At 46.3% G+C, this 16630-nt stretch overlaps 1 protein-coding gene and 3 non-coding genes across 8 annotated transcripts; all 4 read left to right on the forward strand.

Annotated features, from left to right (window-relative positions):
* Window positions 1-1705: 1705 nt before the first annotated feature.
* On the forward strand, window positions 1706-16400 carry PABPC4 (poly(A) binding protein cytoplasmic 4). Of its 5 annotated transcripts, none has more exons than XM_027790059.2 (16): window positions 1707-2095; window positions 2621-2859; window positions 8835-9028; window positions 9328-9443; window positions 9919-10058; window positions 10328-10422; window positions 10975-11112; window positions 11713-11808; window positions 12325-12597; window positions 12865-12952; window positions 13126-13245; window positions 13821-13948; window positions 14602-14695; window positions 14820-14950; window positions 15041-15140; window positions 16051-16400. In XM_027790059.2, the coding sequence occupies exons 2-15, from the start codon at window positions 2667-2669 to the stop codon at window positions 15125-15127; spliced, it is 1893 nt and encodes a 630-aa protein (XP_027645860.1). In that variant the 5' UTR covers window positions 1707-2095; window positions 2621-2666; the 3' UTR covers window positions 15128-15140; window positions 16051-16400. The 5 variants fall into 5 exon arrangements, with proteins under 5 accessions (XP_055655645.1, XP_027645860.1, XP_005239827.1 ...); XM_055799669.1 differs by having other exon boundaries at window positions 1719-1845; XM_005239770.4 differs by having other exon boundaries at window positions 1707-2859.
* On the forward strand, window positions 11426-11558 carry LOC114012799 (small nucleolar RNA SNORA55). Its single transcript, XR_003555505.2, has one exon. It is a non-coding gene; the product is annotated as a small nucleolar RNA SNORA55 (small nucleolar RNA).
* Window positions 12093-12225, forward strand: LOC114012798 (small nucleolar RNA SNORA55). Its single transcript, XR_003555504.1, has one exon. It is a non-coding gene; the product is annotated as a small nucleolar RNA SNORA55 (small nucleolar RNA).
* LOC114012800 (small nucleolar RNA SNORA55) lies at window positions 13381-13515 on the forward strand. The gene has a single exon (XR_003555506.1). It is a non-coding gene; the product is annotated as a small nucleolar RNA SNORA55 (small nucleolar RNA).
* Window positions 16401-16630: the final 230 nt, after the last annotated feature.

A 16630-nucleotide genomic window follows, 5' to 3' on the forward strand; every position in this document is an offset into this window, starting at 1 on the left:
TTGATTTTAGCTGTCAGAGTGGGAGTCACTCTGAACTCCTTCCACAGCAAGACACTTGTCTCAGCCCATGGTTTCCCAGCTGAGGAGATGCTGGCCTGTGGAGGACCAAGCTGCAAAATAGCAGCAGGTGCCAGGCATGATCCCAACGGTGAGTACCAGTGCTGCCTCCCAGCACTGCTGGCTGCTGGGAGGAAGGTGATGAACTAGGAGCAGGATGATTTGTGTCTTTAGCAAATAACCTGCATGGAAAATATTGCAAAATATCACAATTTACTTTCATATTGTTACCTTTAATTCTGCTACTTTCTATTATTCCACTGTAATAGAAGAGATAAGTATCATATCCCATTTTTATGACATCTTAGCCCACTTTTAAAGCAAATTAAAGGCAATGTAATGTAGAATTGAAAAGTCACAGCAGACCAGCTACCAGCCTCTGTGGACTATCTTGGTCCCCCTTAACAGGACATGCATGGTGCCTGAAGGTCACTGATGAATCACTGAATCCCGTGCTGCTGTGTCCTCACGCTCTGCTGAAGATGCTGGAAATAGATAATTATGGGTCTCCCTGGAGCTGAATCTCGTGAGCGTGAAACTGTGGGACAGGGGAGGGGGGTGAATCCCTCTCTTGTTCCAGTGGCTTTCTGCTGTATTTAGAGTTGTTCAACCCTCACCCTGGGAAGAGGGACTGACAGCTTGCTTCCACAGGCAGACATTGAGGACCCTTGGTCCTGCTCCAGGGCGGCCCATGATGTGAGCTGGCACAGTGCCAAGGCTGCCGCAGGAACTCACACTTACTTGAGGGGGAAAATTGTGCTCTGAAGAGGAATGGCTGCAGATATGGCTGCTCCTCATCTCACCGCCAGTGACACCTTCAAAACCATAGCTTGGAGCCGCGAGAACAATTATCCCAGGATAATTATTTGCTCTCCTGGTGCATTCTTCTGCTCATCCTGCTCCACGACCCCGTTCTCCAGGGGGCTCCCCTGGGCCCGTTGTGTTTTGTGGCAGGACTGAGCTGCCCTGTGAGATGCAGGGGATGGGATGGAAAACAACCCCAAACACACCCTTCTGGGGGGTGTTGTGGGCATATGCCCCTGCCCACTGAGGGTCATTTTGCCCCAAATCTAGCCAACCATCCCCATGCACGTCCCTTGAGCCGCTGTGGGATCAGGCCATGGGCTGAGGTGTGAGGCTGCCCAGCTGCCCTCCAGACGCTGCCCAGGCGCCATTTTTCATGTCAACCACATAAATTTGAAGGATTAGGAAGCTGTTGCATTTATTTATTGGGTTAATTACTGGCTTGGGGGAGGTGGGGCGTCCCGGAGAGGTAAGGTGGGTGTTGTTGGGCACCCTGAGGAAAACCGCCGCTGAGGAGGGGTGAGGGGCTGAGGTCGCATCCCTCCTGGTGGGTGTTCATCCTGAGGGGCCAGTCACCTGGGGGATCTGGGCTTCCTGGCGCCGGCAGCGGTTTGGACAGAAATGGCAGCCCGCTTGCCCCGGGGCACGTCGGGCGGCCGGCGCCAGGCCGATGGCTGGGGTGTGCTGAGGGGCCGCCACATCCCCCATGAGGGGCCGTCGAGCGGCGACCCCCAAAACGGCGGGAGGCGCGAGCTCCCTCAGCGCGGGCTGGCCCCGCCCCCGCGCCGCCTCGGGCCGGCGGTCCTCCCCCCCCGCTGGGGTCGCTGCAGCGGGCGGCGGCGGCGCGTCGTGCGGCCGGGGTCGCTCCCCGCCGGGCCTGGCCGCCTCCTCTCCGCGGCACGGCGGCCCGCTCACGCCGCCGCGGCGGCTATAAAGGGGCGCCCGCCGCCCGCTGCCCCCTCTCCGCTCGCCGGGCCGCAGCGTGTGAGTCGGTGTCGGGGCCAGCGCCGCCCCGGGCCGGGGCCGCAGGGCGGGGGTGGGGGGGGGCGGGGGCGCGGGGAGGCGCGGGGGGCGCCGGGCGAGCGCGGCTGCGGCCCGCTCCCTCCTGCCGGCCCGGCCGCCTCTCGGGGCGCTCAACCCGCCGCCGCCTGGTACTTAACTGCCCCGCTAGCGCCGGCTTTCTCTCTCCTCTAAAATATAAACCTAGCAGAGAAGATTTAACTTTGAAGGAAAGGTTCGTATAAATACGTATTGCAGAGAGGCTTATTTTTCCTAATTTTCTTCTTTTTTTACCTCAGAAAATCAAACGGCTCCGCTCTGAAGAACTGGGGCTAAATTAGACTCTTAAAGCAAAATAAGGGCCGTGGTTTTAGGGAGGTCGAGGCGGGTTTTGCCCCACAGCTGACGGCAGAAACGCTCGGGAGCCGGTGTATAAATTTTGCCTTTGTACCCGAGTGCCGATCTCCCGGAGGGTTAACTTTTGGGTTTTATTTCTGATTTCCAGGCCTCTCCTCCCCCGTCAGCTGCTCTGTCCCGGGGCCTGGTGTGGTGGAGAACCGACCCCCGGTGCCCCCCACTGTGCCCTCTTTTCGGTCACCGGCCTCCTGCCAGCCCCCTCCCCCCCCCCCCCCCCCCCCCCCCCCCCCGGCTCTTTGCAGGCCCCTCTTAGTGAGGCTTTTAAATAAGATTTTTGAGTCCCTTCCCCCCCACCCTTCCCCCAGTTTAAAATATTTACGAAAAGCTTGAATTAAACCCCAAGAATAGAAGCCTTTTAGCTCCTGGTGGGAGCACGTGCTGGGTGGAAGATGAACACGGCTGCCAGCAGTTACCCCATGGCATCGCTGTACGTGGGTGACCTGCACCCCGATGTCACCGAGGCCATGCTCTACGAGAAGTTCAGCCCCGCTGGGCCTGTTCTCTCCATTCGGGTCTGCAGGGATATGATCACCCGCCGGTCCCTCGGGTATGCCTATGTCAACTTTCAGCAGCCAGCAGATGGTAAGTGACATATGCAACCTCATCTGTGGCTTTTTTCTTTACTTTTATTCACTCCCGCGCCCCCCCCCCCCCCCCCCCCCCCAAATCCACGCTGCTGTTGGTGTGTTGTTTGTGTAGCTGCCTATGAAAATTTTAGTTACAGGGTAAGTAATCAATCACTTGGTAGTGACTGAAGCTGGAATATTTTTTTACTGCTTGGTGCCTACAAAATACTCTGCAAATGCACATCTTGGTAACATCTCAGATAATCTATTTCTCTCTTACTGATATTAAACTGTGGAGACTCGGGTTCGTTCCACGCATAGGAGAGTAATCTCCACCGTGTTCTCCTTTGTTGTCACATAGTTTGGGGCTATTTGTGTGGTTCTTCGTGCAGTCCTAGCAGAGAAAGTTCAGAGTAGGCAGCCGTGGCTGAATGCTCAGTTGGACTGGCTGAGCCTCTGGCTGCCCGCTCCAGTTTAATGTTTGGGGATTTTGGTGGGCCGCAGGCTGCTGTGTTTGTGCAAGCAATTGGGTGGGTCTCCCAGCCTGGGAGGTGGTTAATGGGAAAGAAGGTGTGTTGTTCAATGCACGGGAAACCAGGTTGTCTCACATACTGAAGCCATGCTGATTTGCTCTTGCCAGACCCTTTTTTTCATACTTTAATTTTGTTCCTGCTCAAGTAGATATTCCAGAGCTGAAGCAGCAGTAGCATGTGAAGGATGGGACAGAAGAGGTCATTTTGGAACATGTCTTTTCTGGAAGAAAAATGGGTCAGCATTTTCAGCCCTAGTTTTCAGAGCCTTTGCTTGTTGACTGGAGCGAGTTTATTGCTCCATGCTGTGATTTAGCAGTATCTACGTACAATGAAGACATCCAAAGGATAAATGAGAGCAGACTTTCCCTTGAATTCAGAATCAGTTTGCAGCAGCACAGGCTTCAGCAGCAAGTAAACTTTTCCTTTAGCCTGTACTAAGTTATCCAGCTTTACATTATTACAGACAGCAGAGTGGCCTGTTTGTTGCACAGGGTAATGTATTGACTTTGGAACAAAGTATTTGTTGTGTAGAAAACAAACATTATTACAAAACTGTATTCCTGCAAGCTAGCAGAGCGTCTGGGATTGAGCTCTTGGCTGGAATCTCTGGATTTCAAAGTCTGTTTTTTGGATTTTTCCAAAGTCGGTTGTGACTATGTGCCATCCTAGCTTCCATCCTCTCCCAGGTCAAAGTACCTTCTGCATGTCCTTTCCTTGCCCTGAAAACTGATCTGATCAAGCACTTCTGATCCTTTTTCTTGCCAGGCTGATAAAAAACTTGCTTGCGCCCCAGTGCATAATTTCCCATTCATGGAACTCTCAGAAGTGCTTTTTATGCAGGCTAAGCAATGTATTTGTGTTTTTAAACTTCTCATCGAGAAGGAAAAAACCTGAGAGTCTGTGTAGGCGGTCTTCTCCTGCTCTGATGAACCTGGCTGATTCCCTCTTTTAAAACCACCTGCCTTTGTCTAGGCTATGATCTCATTTTGCAGGATGAGAGAAGCAAGAACAAGCAGCAGAAATAAAGCCAAGAAGGAAATCAGAGCTCAGATTAGATAAATGTTGGGGAGATGGGGTGCAAAAGTATCAAGCTCTCTGAAAGTAAGGAAGACCTGTATAAAGTGTAGTTACAGTGTTAAAAGGGAAGAGTGGCTAGTCACACGTGCTTCTTGCTTTAGAAGAAAAAGTTCTGCATCTTGTACAAATACAAAGACAAGTGTATTTCTAAGGTATTTCAAAGTAATCTTTTATGATAATAAATAGGGAGGAATTTAGAGGGAGATTGCATGATTCTGGGTTCCTGGTGAGGCAGCAGACATTTTAGGAAGTCTCAGTACTTCAAGTGATACCTTGACAAAGTGGTGTCTTGTTACTGCTAGGTCTTAGAAGGTCAAGTGATTTAAACCTAATCATTGAGTTAATATTGGGAAGGAGAAATATTCAAACTCCTCCTGCCCTCATGAAGAGATCTCTTCTGAAATGCTCCTAATTTCTTCTGTCTGGCAAGCTGCAGCATGTGTTGCTTTGCATAAGTAAAAACCAGCTGCTGTACTAAATGTAATGCAGCAGAACATAAACAGCTAATTTTTGGAAAGGTGAGCCCGCTGGTGGTGTGTTGCAGTTCTCTCTGAAACAAACCTGAATATGAATTTAATTTCTGTTGTCAAATGCAGAAATTGGGACTGTTTTCAAGGTGGCAGTACACAGTACTGCCTGTATGAGGGCTTTCTGAGATAAGGAGAGATCTGTATTTTCTTTCAGGAATGTATGACCAGAAATGCAGTTGGACATCATTTTACTGAACCTGTGAAAAGGTGATGGGTGCTCTGTAGCACTGTAGGGATCTGGTTTGATTTATGGGTGGTAGCAGATGCTACAAAATACCACTTAAAGTAATCAGGAGGCTTTGTCCTCTGAAAACTTCCAGGGAAGTTCTTGTGGACACATCGTTAGTATGCCTGAAGTAGTAGTAGGTATTAAAGAAGTTGATCTATGATAGTTTGTGTTTCCCTGGCACCTTACATGGAAGGCTGAGTGCTTCGTTAATCTGAAGAAAAACAATGCTTTAACATTTTTGTGGTGGACAGGGCTCTGTCCTTACAGCTAGAGAAAGGCCATAGAGCAAGTCAAGTAGCCAAAACTCTTCCCCATTACGTGGGACTACCAGGAGCTCACACTGTCACATCCCGAATGTGCTGTACACTCCAGAGTTCTGTGTCCGAATTGGTTCAAAGCATGTGTTTTTCTTTATATTTTGTTAGCTAATGGAGTGATGCTTGACCCTGGAAGGGGCTACTTTCTGGACATGCACTATCTAACTGGCAGTCTGCTGCAGAGAGGTTATTTTTAGTGAAAGTAAGCTCTACTGTTTTTACTGCAGTTCTTTGGCCTGGTAACCAGTGAATGCTGAGTACTGGATCTGTCACACTGTGATAGGCAGATTAAGGAAATGCTTCAAAGTTCTGGCTAGTTCAGGCTCAGCTGTGGTCATTAATATTTATTCTCTTTGACTGTGAAGAAGGGAAAGAAAACGAACTCATTTCATTTGAAAGAAAAGCTGAATTTCCTTTTTCATGTGTTCCTCATGCGATTTAACTGCATTCCAGGGTTTCATAATGTTGAACATGACAACTAGATAATGAAGCAAAGAAGCTTTTAATATGGCTACAGAGGGAAGCTGTTCTGGAAGTACAGAAAAAACAAAACCTTTTCCAAGCCAAGAAGGAACGCAGAGCGGGATTAGATAAGTGTCTCTGAAGCGGCAAGCTGTAGAAGAAGCATAGACAACCTTTTTGTCTCCCCTCTTCCTTAAAGAGGAGAAGGCAATGTAAGGAAAGACCTGTGTAACATGAATGCAGGTGTGAAACTAAAAGGGAAGAGTGGTTACTTCATTGTCAAGAGCATTTTGTTCTAACTTCAGTGATCAAGGGATTTGAGTCTCTTTGTATGTAACATCTCCCTTCTGAAAAATAAGGGGTTAGATTTGTGCTATGTGCTTTTGTTGTTGGGTCTTTTTTTTCTTTGCTTAGTGATGTAAGTGAGAGCCTGGAGGTTTGCGGAGCAGCCTTCTTTGCAGGATAAAACTCCCTGGGCAGAGTTTCTTCTGGGTGAATCTTGGTGCATGCATGTGGTTATCTGTCTTTATGCTGCTCAACCACAGTCACTAATTCCAGCATTGTGTTAGCTCCGCATCAGGGAGCCTGTAAGGGAGATTAATTACTTCGAAGCCTGAGGCAAAATGCAAGGAGTGTTTTTATGCTTTCCCTATCTTGAAGGCTATGGAAGAGGAATGAAAAGGAAGCCTGAAAGGGGTTAAAAGTGTGTATAATGTTATATATGAGTTCCAGTTGAATCTGCTGGAAGGATGACAGGAACCAGCAGAGAGCAACAGATACCAGGAACTGAAATGGCTGAAGCTTTGTGGCTTTAAATAGAAGAAAAACAAGAAGGTGTTTGCTCAGGTTAAGGAAATGAATCAAACTTACCTGGCAGGAGTCATTCACCTAACTCATGCTGATCCTTTACAGGTTTTGGTAGGTCCTGATACAATGTAATTACATTTCCACCTCTGGGTATGGCAGACCTGTCTCAAATCTGGGAATCTGCCTAGGGCTTTTTTATGCTACTATTCACAAGAAGTGTCTGAGGGAATACTAGCAAGCTTTTGAAAGAGCAGTGCGATAGTGCAATACTGCTTAAGTATAAGCTTAGGAAGCTTGAAAGAACACAACCAAGTTTGTAACTAGTCTGTGTCTCGTTAGCTTCTGTAGAGAGTTTCACTGTTCCCTCTTGTTGCTGCTTGATCTGCTTGTCACCTTTCAGGAGGAGCCCTGTTTCTGCTGCAAATGGTATATACAACTAGTTTGTGTCCTTGCCAACACATACTTCTGGAGGACCTCTCCCTGCTATAAATAAACACTGCCAAATTTGACAAGCTGGACCAAGTTGCCTGCTGAAGTGCCTACTAGGAATGGGCTGCAGGAAGAACCTCTGTTGCCTTGATTCAGAGTAGCAGCTGAGGAATCATTTTAGCATGGCAGTTAATTGCACTTAACACCTTTGACTAAATAGAGCTAGTGTAGAATCCTAGCAAATATAACTTTCCTCCTTAAATTATTATTTTTTAAGCCTGATTACTTCAGGAATGAAGTCCAGTAGAGCTTGTTTCCCAGCTGGGTGTATGTGTGAAGGATTGGGGAAGATAGCGATGGCACCACTTCAATTTAAAAAGCAACAACAACAAAAACCATTTCAAAGCACATGAAAAATTCTGAGAAACTTCCATGTAGTAGTTGAAGCTGACTTTGGGAGGTAGGGAGCACAGGAGGCTTTTGTAGGTAATGTCCCATTGGAGTTCCTAGAGGTAGTTTTGTGAAATGCTGAGTAGTTACTCTGGCTGCACTAGCAAAGTCCCATGAAAGAAGGTGTTTGAATAGACATTTTCCTTGAATTTGCTGCTCCTGAAATCTAATCAGCAAGTATCACTGAGTGAAGGTGGCCTGGAAGAACTGAGCCAAACAAATTTGGAAAACTTGGGTTCTGCCCTGTTAATATTCCTTGATTTTAATGCATGTCTATTCCTTTCTTTCCCTGCTTCATGCTGGGAATTAACAGTCATCTTTTTCTCTGTGCACTCCATGCTGGGAGTGTTTCCTGGCACCGAAGAGTTCCAAGCATCTCAATTTTATGAACAAGATCCTAATGTGTGTACGTAATGATCCTTTTAATATATCAGTAGGTAGCAGAAATAGAATCATGGAGGGGGTTTCAGTGTAGGTTAGAATGACAGTGCTGGGGTTTTAAGAGTTTAGAGAAACACTTCCCTGTTAATCAGATCAGGTATACGAACTTTTTTCCAGGGTTTTGCCCGTTCTTGCTGTCATCCTTAGATTGAGCAACTTGGGAATCATTTTTTTTGGCCATGTAAGTTAGAGGCTGACTCATGTCTTCCCAGCCAGCCACGTGTTCCTGCACATTTTCCCTGACCTGATAGGGAGATGATCTTTTTCTCTTAATAGCAATGAGTACAGCTAGGTGTGAGCCTCGTGAAAAGCAAACAAGCCAAAGAGTCACTTCTGTTACTTCCCTTTTTTCCTCAGGGCTTCCTGTATTTCCTTTCCTTCTTTGGGTGGAACAATTTACCTTTATAATAATTAACAATATAACTAATAAACCCCAGGCACTTTGACATTCATTTTGCTATGATTGTTAAAACGTTGCTGTAATGTAAATGTAAAATAGTCTGTTAAACCTATTATAGACGTAAACACGTCTAGTGACTGCTGCAAAGACCTCCCTTGAAACACCGAGTTAAAAGGTCATTGGAATTAGTTGCCCATGATACTACCCCAAATGCCTCCATGAGCTGAGTAAAAGTCAGAGAAGACAATCACCCACATGATGGAAACCTTTTATTCTTTAACAAACCACAGAAACATATTCTTGACTTTTCTTGCAGCTGAGCGTGCTCTAGATACCATGAATTTTGATGTGATCAAAGGAAAACCAATTCGCATCATGTGGTCTCAGAGGGACCCCTCCTTGAGGAAGTCAGGGGTTGGGAATGTCTTCATTAAGAACCTGGACAAATCCATTGATAACAAGGCACTTTATGACACGTTCTCAGCGTTTGGGAATATTTTGTCCTGCAAGGTGAGATGTGGTTACTTTGTGCAATTCTTTTGTAGCGGTGACATGATCAGACACGTCCAGCGTAGGAAGTGAAAGGGACACCTTCTACCAAGTGAGGAGTGGAGTGTCTAAGAGGCAGAGTTGGCCAAAAGGTCAGGGATTGCTGAAGTTGGGTCAGATCTGGTCATGAAGCATGCAAGTCTGAAACAGAGATAATGCCTTCCTTGCCAGTAACCTATTTTCACGTGCCGGCCTTGTCTGAGCTTGACAGAGGAGAAAACATGTTTGGAGTGCTGACATTTTGTTTTCCACGTATCTAGGTGGTGTGTGATGAGAATGGCTCTAAGGGCTACGCATTTGTGCACTTTGAGACCCAGGATGCTGCAGATAGAGCCATCGAGAAGATGAACGGCATGCTGCTAAACGACCGCAAAGTGTGAGTGTCACAGCCAGCAGCAGCAACGATCACATGAACCGTGATGCATCTCGGTATTAACAGGGACACACAAGGCACTGGTTCTCCTGGCCCAAGCCTTGGCCTGCTACCTCTCCACTACAGGGCTGGTGAGTGACCCTGCCCAAGCCATGGCCTGCTCCCCCTCCATTACAGGGCTGGTGGGTTTCCCTAACCAAGCCTTGATTTTCTACCCCTCTGCTAGTGGGCTGGGGTGGGTCTCTGTGGCCAGTACTCTCCAATGCAGAGCTGGGTGGGTGTCCTTGGCTGACAGTAGAACAGGTGATTTTTCTGGTTGGTCTGTGGCCTGTTTGTCCTTCTCTTCTGCTGTCACCCTTTCTTGTCCCCGTTCCCAGCTCCTACTACACACTCATTTTTTGCCTCACTGCAAGTCACACATTGTTTTTTCCACTCTTGAAAACAAGCTGCTTATTGGGATTTTCATTCTTTTTTACAGATTTGTTGGGAGATTCAAGTCTCGTAAAGAGCGGGAGGCTGAGTTGGGAGCCAAGGCGAAGGAATTCACCAATGTTTATATTAAAAACTTTGGGGATGACATGGATGATGAAAGACTAAAGGAGCTTTTCAGCAAATATGGTAAATACAGAAACACTTCTAATGAGGCTGTGAATTTCATGACCCATGGTAGTTTACCCATGTGTATAGCTCTACCTGGGTCACTTTGAGGCTGAGGAATACAAAGAGTTGAGGTGTGGGTAGTAGTTGTGCCTACATGTTGGACAGGAGACAGAGGCTGACCCGCAGATGAGAGTGAGAGAGGAGGGAGGGCTGGGGCTATTGTATGGAGTTTTAATAGTCATGAAATAGTTTTGTGACATCTTACTAACCCTGTCCCTTGATAACAGGTAAAACTCTGAGTGTTAAAGTGATGACAGACCCCAGCGGAAAATCCAAGGGCTTTGGCTTTGTAAGCTTTGAAAAGCATGAAGATGCTAACAAGGTATGACCGGTTTTTATGCTGCTTGGGTATCATCTTCAGGGAAGAAAACTTTGGTTTATCATGGGAGCCTGTTACTAAAATAAGAGAAAAATCCTGCCTCGGGCACAACCTCTTCTAGGTGTGGGAATTTGGAAACCTTTTGCTCCTTACTGCTTGATGTTCAAGGGTAACTTGGCGTTTCTCCAGATTACTAGACCCACAGAATGCAGTGGTATAATCAGGAACATTAATTGCTGAATAAATACTACAGTGCAGGGTTTAAGGAGGAAGAAGGTGTCTAGAGTGAGATCACTGCTTAGAAATGGTCTTCTCTGAGCAGTATGCTAGTTAAAATACGGCCTTAATTACAAGAAAGGGTGGGGTTAAATTGACGAGTTGCTGTTAGTCCAGCACTTGGTGGTGTCAGTGTGCTCTCTCTCCTGATAACTTCAGCCTTGGTTAATTGGCTAACAGGCAGGGATACAATGTGATCTTTGGACAGTCCCGTCCTCGCAGGAACAGGTAGGTGCTGTCTTCAGCAGCTGACAGTTTCCTCTTGAACCCTCTGACCAGGCAGTAGAAGAAATGAATGGAAAGGATATCAATGGGAAAATGGTATTCGTAGGCCGAGCACAGAAGAAGGTTGAGCGCCAGGCAGAGCTGAAACGGAAGTTTGAACAGCTAAAACAAGAGAGACTCAGCCGGTACCAGGTGAATAATTCTGTTCCTTTTCTAAATTTGAGCACTGCTTTCAGTCTGTTGGAAGAGTTGAAAGGAATTGACAAAATAGTCAGTCATGGTCCTATGAGAGATCCTGGGAGTTAAAATGTAAAGGCTAGTCTGTGGTATTTGAGGGCAAAGGAGGCATCCGGGGCATAATGAAAGTGTTCAGGAGGACATAAGGAAACAGTTGTGCAGTCTCATTTACTTTCAAATGGGGATATCTAGAAGGATGGAAAGGGCCAGCATAACCCTGTACTGTTGTGTCTCTAATTTATGACAAAACTGGATCATGTCGGAGATCGCATCTGAATCTTTCCCGCTCCTTGCAATGTAGTGCTGGACTGGGGATACGTGGTGCAACAGGAAAGCAGAGGAAATCCAGACAAGCTCCCTTTCACCACAGTGGGACTTGTCTCTACACCTGTGCAACATTTATCGCCTTTGGCTTTGGGTGGTCGGGAAGGAACAACAGTATGCTAAATTAAGAGTTTTCAGATAAATTATGGCTCTGGCAAACGATGCTAACAGTCAATGTGCTCAAGATTTAACTTTTATGTTATGAATATCTTACTGTTCTCTCCCTTCTAGGGTGTTAACCTATACATTAAAAACCTAGATGACACCATAGATGATGAAAAACTGAGGAAGGAGTTCTCACCTTTTGGGTCAATAACAAGTGCCAAGGTACTGCGGGGTTTGGGGGGGTATTTGGATTTTAAAACCTGAAGAAGAAGCTGTTATCTGACATGGGATTGAAGGGCAGTTCTTATATCCCGTGGTCATTATGGTCCTGAGAACATCTGGACTAGTAAATTTCTTTGACAGATTTCTTTGGGTCTCAGTGGGATTTTACTGAAAATTTACGTCATTCCCCCATCAAAAGAGGAGGGAGGAAGTGGCAAACACGCTTGTTTGCAGTGACGCCCAATAAGCATGAAATGGCACTTTCCTACATGTGTTTAGAGGTTGCACCAAATCTTTCCCATTCCTTACTGTGCAGTGTGGGCCTGGGGACACATGGTGCTTACAGAAAAGCAGAGTAAATCCAGACAGGTGACTTCTCGTTCATTGAGTACCTGTCTCTACACCTCTGCAACATTTATGTCCTACCTGCCTGAAATCTGACATTTAAAAAAAAAAAGGAATTCTTAGGCTAAGTTCTTGTAACGGTACTCCACTAGCAATTGGTCTTTACTGCAGGTGATGCTGGAAGATGGACGGAGCAAAGGGTTTGGCTTTGTCTGCTTTTCCTCTCCAGAGGAAGCTACGAAAGCTGTGACTGAGATGAATGGGCGAATTGTGGGCTCAAAGCCATTGTACGTTGCACTTGCACAAAGGAAAGAAGAGCGAAAGGCCCATCTAACTAATCAGTACATGCAGCGCATTGCTGGGATGAGAGCCTTGCCTGCTAACACAATCATTAATCAGTTCCAGCCTGCTGCTGGGGGATATTTCATGCCTGCTGTGCCCCAGGTGAGCTGAGCTAGTGTGGTTCTTTAACCTGTCTTGGAGCTTTGATGGCTCAGCTGCAGTAATCTCACTGAGCCATTCTTATGCCTGTAAGCAAATAACTCCTAATGAGTGGTGCAGTCAGTGGAGTTAATTCTGTGACTTCCCAGCTGCCTCTTCTCTCAATGTGAATTGAGGGTTGAGTCCTGGCAACAACTGCCAAAACATGTTGTAAACAATGTTTTGTTTTTAACTTGATGTCACCTCTGAGCTTGTCTGATCTTTCTTCAGGCTCAGAGCAGACCCGCTTACTATGCACCCAATCAAATGACGCAGATGAGACCCAACCCACGCTGGCAGCAAGGAGGAAGACCTCAAGGTGAGCATACTGGAGACAATGTTTTGGTCGTGTGACCCTTTTGGCTGTACCTTCCAACAAGAACAATGCATGCTTTCCTTTCCGTGCACAACCCCAACCTGCTTCCTGTAGCTGACTGTCCTGGCTTGCCAGTCAGTTCTGTTTTGAGGATTTCCCCTCATTTTTTCCATTAGGCTTCCAGGGAATGCCAAATGCCATGCGCCAGTCTGGACCACGGCCAGCACTGCGCCATCTGGCCCCTGCCGGCAATGCTCCGGCCTCTCGTGGCCTCCCTGCCGCTGCCCAGCGAGTTGGTAAGGTGTCTGCCTCCCAGGCTCTTCCCCTTGTCTGTGAAGGGAGGAGGATGCTGTTGAGACTTGACTTTGACTTCCAAAGTTGGTTGTCAGATACAGATAACCAAAGGCCACCTGGAGCAAGGGGCAGAGACAGCACCTGAACCTTTCCTATTCCTTGCTGTGCAGTGCAGGTCTGGGGACAGTTGGTGCTACAGCACAGCAGTGGAAATCCAGATATGGGTGGTTTTCCACTGGTTTGGAACCAATCTCTACACTTCTACAACATTTACCACTAAAAAAAAATAATAAAGGCTATGTAGGTTTTGGATATTGTTTTCAGAGTAGAGCATCCAAAATAATTGCATTCCGCTGAGCAGCTGTAAAATGCCTTAAATGTAAGATATGGAATCCATGGTTTAGTTTGAGGGAGAATAGCCCCTTCCTAAAGTAGCCAGTTCCATTTTGGAGGCCTGTTTCTAAAGTAGTATTACTGTGCAGAGCATAGTTTGAATTCAGCAGTTAATACTAGACATCCCAACTTGCTTGTGTGTTGCTACAGGTGTTTGTAATCCTGTTGTCCTCTTCTTTTACAGGCGTTGGCACTGCAGCACAGAATTTAGCTCCTCGTCCGCCTGTAGCTGCCCCTGCTCCCAGAGCGGTTCCTCCTTATAAATATGCCTCAAGTGTCCGCAGCCCGCACCCAGCTGTACAGCCTTTGCAGGTAACACGAGGGCCTGGGCCATGAAGACCCTGCAGTTACTGCAGTCCGACAGGTTTCACATGCAACTGAAGTGTTTTTACAGAATCTTCAAGCTACTTTTATAACCCAGATAGCATCATAATTTGGAATTTAAAAATTTGGCATTGTCCCTTTGCCAGGGACAGCTTAGCTGGTTTATCTGTCCTGTACTTGCAAGCCCTTTTTAACCCAGATTTGCTCTAAGGATATTTTTCTTGGTTCTTTGCTTTCCCATTTTTGCAACCATTCATTCTCTCCCCTCCTTGCTAAATCCTCACTAGGGTATCATTGAAAGCACAGTTTGCTTCTCCCACAAACTTCTGGGTTGTAATAAAAAAAAAAAAGCAGGCATGGATGTTACTCTTTCTCAATTATGGCTTTTGTCTTGCAATGTTTGATCCAGTTTTTGTAAGATATTTATGGTGCCTGTATGTGACATTATGGGCTTTTGAGTTCAGGACTTGGACGGAGCAAGTTTGTGAACGAAGGGTACCTTATCTGTCCTTTTCTGAAACTTGTCTGCTGTAGGCTTGAAAAAGATTGTGTTTTAGAGGGAGAGAATATCTTATTGTCTCTGAATATGAAGCAGTCAGCCTAGTATCTATTTCAAAACCCTCATGTCTGCCCTTCTATAGGCACCTCAGCCTGCAGTACACGTGCAGGGACAGGAGCCGCTAACGGCCTCCATGCTGGCTGCTGCCCCTCCCCAGGAGCAGAAACAGATGCTGGGTAAGTGAAACTTTAGTTCTTACAGATTGCATTTTAATTTGAAACCTGAGGGGATTTCCCGAGATGACTTTTTAATTGAAACTTGGCTGTCTGAACTTTTTTTGTTTGGTTTTTTGTTCCCCAGGAGAACGTTTGTTCCCTCTGATCCAAGCTATGCACCCCAGCCTTGCAGGGAAGATCACGGGGATGCTGCTAGAGATTGACAACTCGGAGCTGCTGCACATGTTAGAGTCTCCGGAGTCCCTCCGGTCAAAGGTAAACTGGCCTGTTCCTTCAGGTGGGGTGGACTGTGGGAGGCTTTGGTCAAGAGAGCAGGTCTCACTATCGGTAACTTGTCTCCCCGAGGTGGAGGAGGCTGTTGCAGTGTTGCAGGCTCACCAAGCCAAGAAAGAAGCTGCCCAGAAGGTGGGCGTGGTCACTGCTACCTCTTAAACCAGGAAGACTGGTGAGTGTCTTGGTCCTTAGCTTCGGTTAAAAGCTTCCAGAATCAGAGTAAATAAAGCATGAGTGTTAGCGAACAGCAGCTGGTCCGGAGGCCCACGTAGGTCCCTGTGCAGCACTTGTCTGATTTTAGTCCGCTCCTTAAAAAAAAAAAAAAAAAAACCCCACCCAAAAAACCACACTAATGTAGTTTCTCCCAACAGAAAGAATCCTTACTGTTGAAACTTTAGAAATATTCTTCAGAATTCTTATTTTAATTAAGCATCGAAAAGATGTTGTGTAAATCCCTGAAGTGTTCCTAGCAGTTAACGTGTCAAGGAAGGAATAATGTATTGAGATGAGTCGTGTGAAACTGCTAATCTGGGAAATAGAATGAGACACAGGATGTTCTAGTGACTTGGAGGCTAAATAGGCTGTTAATGCCCATTCCTTATCCTGACAACCATCTGCCTACGGTGTATATTGAAGTGCTGGTGTCGGGAATGTCATTTCACTGCATAGGTCTGAGCGAATGCTGTCTCCTGTGTTTGGAGCTGGCTCTTCTGAGTAAGGCTTTTGATTCTTTGAATGCCTCTTCTCACTTTTGACAATCCATTTTTCTGTGGGTTGTCTGGAATTGATGTCTTCAGTACTTCTTGTGAAGCTGATGTGGTCAGATGTCACCGCTCGGAATGATGAGGGATCTTACATTTTCATCCATCTATTTCTTAGCAGCTCCAGTCACTGGCTTCTCTGCTAAAGAGTCAATTTCTTGACAGATCATCAGAAATGGGTATTATCCACAACCATTTACAGCTTCTCTGTGTCTTGCGAATTATATTTGGAGTCCTTATGGCTTGTCATGCTGGGAGGTTCAGTAGCTTGGAGTGAGGTGTGCTGTGTGTAGGTAACTTGTCTTCCTCTCCTTCCTCTAGGATGCAAAGAAGCCAAATAGCCCCTTCATAGACGTCAACTCAAGATGTTTGAAGATTCTTCACTGTCCTGCAGATCTCAATGCTGTGCAGCATATCATATAGTTATATTGCATTTTGTAAATTAATCTTTAAGATCTTATTTAAAAAGCCAACTTGGAAGCTCTAGATTTCAAAAATGAGAATTGGGCTTGCAAGCTTTTCCTTTGTGGTCAGAACAGAGCTACCCTTTGTGTCTTCTAAGGAGGACATTGAAGATTTTAGGTTGAAAGTATTTTGTGGTTTTGGTTTTAACTGAACAATCCAGTTTGGAAAGTCTGGAAAGCATTTATCAATAAAGAAATAAAGTTTCACTGTTTGTCCTCTCTTCTCTTGGTTTGGTATGTAAATGTGTTATGGCTTAGTAGAATTAAGCTGATGGGCAGTTGTCATGATTTGGTAAAATTGTGGTTTGAGTTATTACTTGTTAATTTGAGATAGTAACTGTTTTGAAGCAGCTGTTAGAACTGTTGCAGGCCGAGGTTGGGTTTGGTTAGTGTCTGAAGGGGTGAGGGCCAAGCGGTGATGTAGCAGAAGGGTCTGG

This window comes from Falco peregrinus, chromosome 3 (genome assembly GCF_023634155.1).
Source record: "Falco peregrinus isolate bFalPer1 chromosome 3, bFalPer1.pri, whole genome shotgun sequence".
Lineage (NCBI taxonomy): Eukaryota > Metazoa > Chordata > Aves > Falconiformes > Falconidae > Falco > Falco peregrinus.

Excerpts from the sequence above, each read along its gene's own strand:
- PABPC4 (XM_055799670.1), top strand. The coding sequence starts at position 2,667 with ATGAACACGGCTGCCAGCAGTTACCCCATGGCATCGCTGTACGTGGGT. Across the intron at positions 11,809-12,324 it reads GGTCAATAACAAGTGCCAAG|GTGATGCTGGAAGATGGACG; the intron begins GTACTGCGGGGT and ends TCTTTACTGCAG. Across the intron at positions 12,598-12,864 it reads TCATGCCTGCTGTGCCCCAG|GCTCAGAGCAGACCCGCTTA; the intron begins GTGAGCTGAGCT and ends ATCTTTCTTCAG.